This window comes from Ovis canadensis, chromosome 1 (genome assembly GCF_042477335.2).
Source record: "Ovis canadensis isolate MfBH-ARS-UI-01 breed Bighorn chromosome 1, ARS-UI_OviCan_v2, whole genome shotgun sequence".
NCBI lineage: Eukaryota > Metazoa > Chordata > Mammalia > Artiodactyla > Bovidae > Ovis > Ovis canadensis.
The window spans coordinates 5,688,738-5,694,737 of NC_091245.1; the positions used below are offsets into that span (position 1 = coordinate 5,688,738).

The 6,000-nt window shown below is 52.7% G+C and overlaps 1 protein-coding gene across 2 annotated transcripts in view; it reads left to right on the forward strand.

The window, feature by feature from the left end:
* ASB18 (ankyrin repeat and SOCS box containing 18) overlaps positions 1–4,832 on the forward strand; it is a 77,777-nt gene extending 72,945 nt beyond the window's left edge. For both annotated transcript variants that reach the window (XM_069584714.1, XM_069584720.1), the window contains 2 exons: positions 1,744–1,857; positions 3,079–4,832. In XM_069584714.1, coding sequence (XP_069440815.1) covers positions 1,744–1,857; positions 3,079–3,264 — 300 coding nt within the window. In that variant the 3' untranslated portion in view covers positions 3,265–4,832. The remainder of the gene's footprint in view (positions 1–1,743; positions 1,858–3,078) is intronic.
* The last annotated feature ends 1,168 nt before the right edge of the window (positions 4,833–6,000 follow it).

The following is a 6,000-nucleotide window of genomic DNA, read 5'->3' on the forward strand; positions in this document are numbered from 1 at the left end:
TATAGCCCACCAGGCTCCTCTGTCCATGGGATTTCCCCAAAATCAAATCTGAATTCCATCAAGCTTCTAAATCCAACTACTAATTTACAGAAAGCAGAGAAAAAGCAGCATCCCACAGGGATACAATCAGCAAAATCCCAACAGTGAGAAACTCCACAGGATGAATAACCCAGTTTCTTCAACAAATAAATCACACAAAACAAAAAAGAGAGATCTGAAAATACATCGTACCAACCAATGTAAAGCTGTTGGGCTTATCTGAATTCTTATTCAAGCAAACAAATGATTGTTTTGATATAATGGCATTTAAGAGAAATTTGTGAATTCAATTATAGAGTATATATTAGATGATACTAAGAAACTGCCTTCCCACATGGTGCTAGTGGTAAAGAATCCATCTGTCAATGCAGGATAGATGGATACAGGTTGGATCCCTGGGTCAGGAAGATCCCCTGGAGGAGGGAACGGCAACCCACTCCAGTATTCTTGCCTGGAGAATCCCATGGACAGAGGAACCTGGCGGGCTGTAGTCCATAGAGTCGACAGAGTCAGACATGACTGAAGTGACTTAGCATGCACACAGTAGGGAACTATGGTTAATTTCTCAGCTGTTACAATGATTCTGCATTTGTGTTTCTTCTAAACGTCCTTTAAGAGACACACGACTATTTATAGATGACATGACAGGCTACGTTGAATTTGCTTTCAAATAACATGAGGGAGGGGGGACTGGAAGTGTGGCGAGGGCAGGATGGGCCATGAGCTGATGGTGGGTACGCGAGTGTTTACCCTACTGTTCAGTCTACTTTTGTGGACTTTCAAACTTCTCCATGATGACAACAAAAGATTTCTACTTTTAAAAAGCAAACACTTTCCATCTTTATGATGAAGCCAATGGACCTGAATTGCAGAATTTGCCAGTTAGAAAACAAGCACCCTTGGCCAGTAGGGACTACGAAAATAAACCAGAAAGGCCAAGGGGAGAAAAAAAGTCCAACAGCAAAGCAACTCTTCTCCCCCAACTTCTGACACACTAGAAAACTGAAGCCAGAAATTGGGGACGCCACCCTTGTGCAGACTCCTTCCCCGCCCCACCCCAGCCCCCACCGCACCCCTCCACCCACCCAGGCGTTCTGATTTCTTTTCTCTGAGCAGCTCTCCAGACCCAGAGAGCAGCAGCATATCCCTACTGGGAACTCCTTGGCCCAGACACCTGGGGCCTGACCAGGACCCTATTGTATAGTTAGTTAGTTAGTTCAGTCACTCAGTCATGTCCAACCCTTTGCGACCCCATGAACTGCAGCACTCCAGGCCTTCCTGTCTATCACCAACTCCCGGAGTTCACTCAAACCCTTGTCCATCGAATCGGTGATGCCATCCAGCCATCTCATCCTCTGTCGTCCCCTTCTCCTCCTGCCCACAATCCCTCCCAGCATCAGGGTCTTTTCCAATGAGTCAACTCTTTGCATGAGGTGGCCAAACTATTGGAGTTTCAGCTTCAGCATCAGTCCTTCCAATGAACATCAAAGACTGATCTCCTTTAGGATGGACTGGTTGGATCTCCTTGCAGTCCAAGGGACTCTTGTTACTGGGATGCTATTGTTCCCTGGGAGGGTCGAGAGGTCACACAGCCAGGAAGTGGCTGACGCAGAATGCAGGCATCCCCTCCCACCTCCCCAGCCTTTTCCACCTGGCCCCAAAACCCAGCCCACCCAAAGTGTGTCTCCCACCATTTCCGACCAGGTGCTGAAGAGCTGCGCAGCAGTCCCTGCGGTCATTGAGGTTCTTTTCAACTCCTACCCTCAGCTCCGCGTCTCCGAGTCCTGGAAGGAGGTGATCCCTGAAGAAGTGTTTCAGGTGAGAGGGTGGCCCCTTCTTCCTCCGTTAGTACAGACTGTTGTCTTACTTCTGTTCTCCTATGTGGGGTTTTGCACTCATATCCGGGAAAGGATGAAACATCTGGGGAAGGAAACAGAAGGGCAAATCGGGGGCGTGTCTGAGCGTTTCTGTTTTTCTTCTGGAGGCTCAGTACTGACTAAGCCCACGGGTCTGGTTGGGGTGCTGTGGGCTGCAAGGACCGCCCTGGTTTAGGAAGGTCAGGGCTCCATAACCAGTGTCCAAGGGAGGGTGGGCCATGGAGATCCAGACTCCTGTGTGTCCGCTTCACCTTCTGACATCTCAGGATACGACTGAGGCAGCTGCGGGCACTGCATTCAGACACGACAAAGTCCACAGGTGACTGCTGATTAAGAAAGAAACTTTTTTTGTGTAGAAGCCTCTAGAAAATGGGCCCTCATGTTTTATTGACTTGAGTCCTGTGCAGATTATACACACGCATGCTAATTTGCTTCAGCCGTGTCTGACTCGGTGTGTCCCTTCAGACTGTAGCCCTCCAGGCTCCTCTGTCCATGGGATTCTCCAGGCAAGAATACTGGAGTGGGTGGCCGTGCCCTCCTCCAGGGGATCTTCCCGACCCAGGGGTCAAACTTGTATCTCTTGGGTCTCCTGCACTGCAGGCGGGTCGTTTAGCACATTCTTTACCACTGGTGCCGCCTGGGAAGCCCCCTGTGCAGATTAGGAATTCAAGGAGATGACCCATATTATCTGAGATCACCCAAAACAGACTTCCCTCTGACTGGGCAGGAGCAACCCTACAGAAAAGTGCCCAGACCCGCTTTGGGTAGGATCTGGTGGCTCAGATGGTAAAGAATCTGCCTGCAGTGCAGGAGACCCAGGTTGGATCCCTGGGTCGGGAAGATCCTCTGGAGGAGGGCACGGCAGCCCACTCCAGTATCCTTGCCTGGAGAAACCCATGGACAGAGGAGCCTGGCGGGCCACAGTCCATGGGGGTTGAAAAGAATCAGACATGACTGAAGCAACTAACACATACACACACACACAGAGTGGCTTACACACACACAGAGCGGCACACACACACACAGCACCTTACACACACACTCTCTCCCTCATCAGTAGCCATGAGAGGATTCCCGTGCCATCAGGCCTCTTCTCTCTGGGAAACAGAAGGAAGCGTGCCGGTCCCACGTGCCCAGACTGACACTCCCCACCTCCTTTCAGGTGCACCAGGCTTTCTACCAGGCCCTCTTTGCCTTGGCCCACACACCCCGCTGTCTGCAGCATCTCTGCCGCTGCGCCATCCGGAAATCGTTTGGCAGAAAGTGCTTTTCCCTCGTGCCTCTGTTGCCCTTGCCGGAGTCCCTGCAAAACTACCTGCTTCTGGAGCCAGAGGGGGTTCTGCACTGAAACCCAGCAGTGTGGCCCAGGACACTGTGCTCTTCTGACGGGCCTTGGATGGGACCTCCCACCCACCCAGTGCACAGACCTCACCCCGCTTCAGGTTCCACCTGGGCATGGAGATGGTAATAAAAGCCCTTTCTGCCTCTCTCAGGGTTACTTCTGAGAATTGAAACTGTGAATGTCATAGTACATGTATCACAAAGTACCTTTCCGCAGTTCAGTTCAGTTCAGTTCAGTCGAGTGACCCCATGGACTGCAGCACGCCAGGCCTCCTTGTCCATCACCAACTCCCGGAGTTTACCCAAACTCATGTCCATCGAGTCAGTGATGCCATCCAACCATCTCAATCCTCTGTCATTCTCTTCTCCTCCTGCCCTCAATGTTTCCCAGCATCAGGGTCTTTCCAAATGAGTCAGCTCTTCTCATCAGGTGGCCAAAGTATTGGAGTTTCAGCTTCAACATCAGTCCTTTCAATGAGTACCCAGGACTGATCTCCTTTAGGATGGACTGGTTGGATCTCCTTGCAGTCCAAGGGACTCTCAAGAGTCTTCTCCAACACCTCAGTTCAAAAGCATCAATTCTTCGGCGCTCAGCTTTCTTCACAGTCCAGCTCTCACATCCATACATGACTACATGGACTACCTTTCCACAGAGGTTGATCTAAAAGGTGTATGTATTTTTCCCAGAGTTGGTCTCCCTGCCCACAATGGTTCAGCCACAGTCCTGCCAGCCCCATCCCCAGACTTCAGACCCTCTGACTTAGGATAGGAAAACATCACACCCCTCCTAGAGCTCAGCGCCCTGGGAAGACCCTGCCCCCCTAAACATGACAGACGTCCACATGCAGAGAGGAGGACACGTGCTTCCGTAACGAGAGCCCCTGCCCAGGAGCCCGCTGGCGCTTCGGAGCGCGTCACCGCCCAGAGCCCCTTGGAGGACGCTGGAGGGGTGGTGAGCAGATGCTTTGATCCTGTGTGAGTCTTCTGTCCACCGGCCCCAGCAGACCCAGCTGAGCCAGCTGTGGGGGACAGTCTAGGATGCCAGACTCGGACGCAGGCTCGTGGAGGCTGCCCTCAGCTCGGCCTGAGCATCCGTAACAGGAGGAAGCTCTAAAGCCTAGGACTGGATTAACCATGTTTTCATATTTTTTATATTCTGGTGCTTTGACACCTGGGGCCTTTCGGACCGGGACTGCCCCCCGCCCAGGGTTAGCCAGTTCTTAAAGACAATAAACAATGTGCCCCCAAGCATCCTTTTCAAATACAACTCAACCAGCCCAGGGCTCACACCCCTACCACCTCCCTGGATCTCCTGTCCTTATCTTCCCACCCACTGCCCCAACCAGGGCCACCCAGACACCTGGGGGCAACCCCTCTGCCTCTGAGCCCACTGCAGTTATTGAGATTAGCCAGTCCTGTGCCCGTGGATCCATCCCCATGGAAACTGCAAGCAAGGCTCCTGCCCACATCTCCTCCCTCCGCCCCCACCTCCTAACCAACCCTGGTGCTCCCCCATGTGGTCTGGCCCTTCTCTTGGGAACTATGAGGAATAAACTATCTCTTCACTGGTCTGAACATCGCTCTTCTCATCTGTTGGCCTTGCATACGTGTGTGCTAAGTCACTTCCGTTGTGTCCAACTCTTTGTAACCCTATGGGCTATACAGCTGGCTAGGCTCCTCTGTCCATGGGATTTTTCCAGGGAAGAATACTGGAGTGGGTTGCCATTTCCTCCTCCAGGGGATCTTTCTGATGCAGGGATCAAATCTGTGTCTCCTTCGTTGCAGGCAGATCTTTACTGAGCCACCGGGGAAGCCCTCTGTTGGCCTTACCAGACCTCAAAAGTTAAACCCCATATTTTACAACAAGAACTCTGTGAGCATCCTCTGAGGATAAGCAGTGGCTCCATTTTTTTTCCCGTTTGAGCCAGTGCACAATGCAGCTGGGACCTCAGGCTGGCGGGGACACCATCCCACTGTGGCAGTCTGGAAGGGCGCTTCACATGCCAGCGGATGACTGCTGTCTAAGGTGGGGTGTTGTCTGCGCCATGAGTGAAGCCCACTGTGGCGCTGAAGAGGGGACCTGGCAGGGCCACCCAGTGAGGGCGGATGTCACAAAAGGAGGAGCCAGGCTGGGTCTTGAGGGATGGTCAGGTTTCAACACAGCGGGTCCGGCCAAGGGAGGCATAGGACAGCTCACCCTCCCACACCCTGCCCTTTGAGACAGCCAGTTCACCTGACCTACATAAGCACAGCTCCAGAGCTCTCCCCAAGCCTCTTCCACAGAGACATTCAGGAGCCACCACTGGGTCAAAAGGAAAAGTTGAACAAAGGCTGGGGTGCAGGAAGGTGCATGCACTATGGAGGGACAGTGATTGGTCCTGAGGGGACGGGCCCCAGGCTTTCACAACTGGAGGGAGGCAGGGCTGGAGGAGCTGGGAGGCAAATCAGGAGGACCTCGAGGATTCTGGACTTCACTGTACAGGCTGTGAGGAGCCATGAAGCAGGTGAGAAGATGGTCCTAGTGAGACACTGTGTGTGTGTATGCTAAGTGACTTCAGTCCTGTCTGACTCTTTGTGACCCCATGGACTGTAGCCTGCCAGGCTCCTCTGTCCATGGGATTCTCTAGGTGAGAATACTGGCAAGGGCTGCCATTCCCTCCTCCAGGGGGTCTTCCCAACCCAGGGATCGAACCCAAGCCCCTTGCATCTCCTGCATTGCAGGCGGATTTTTCGCCTGCGGAGC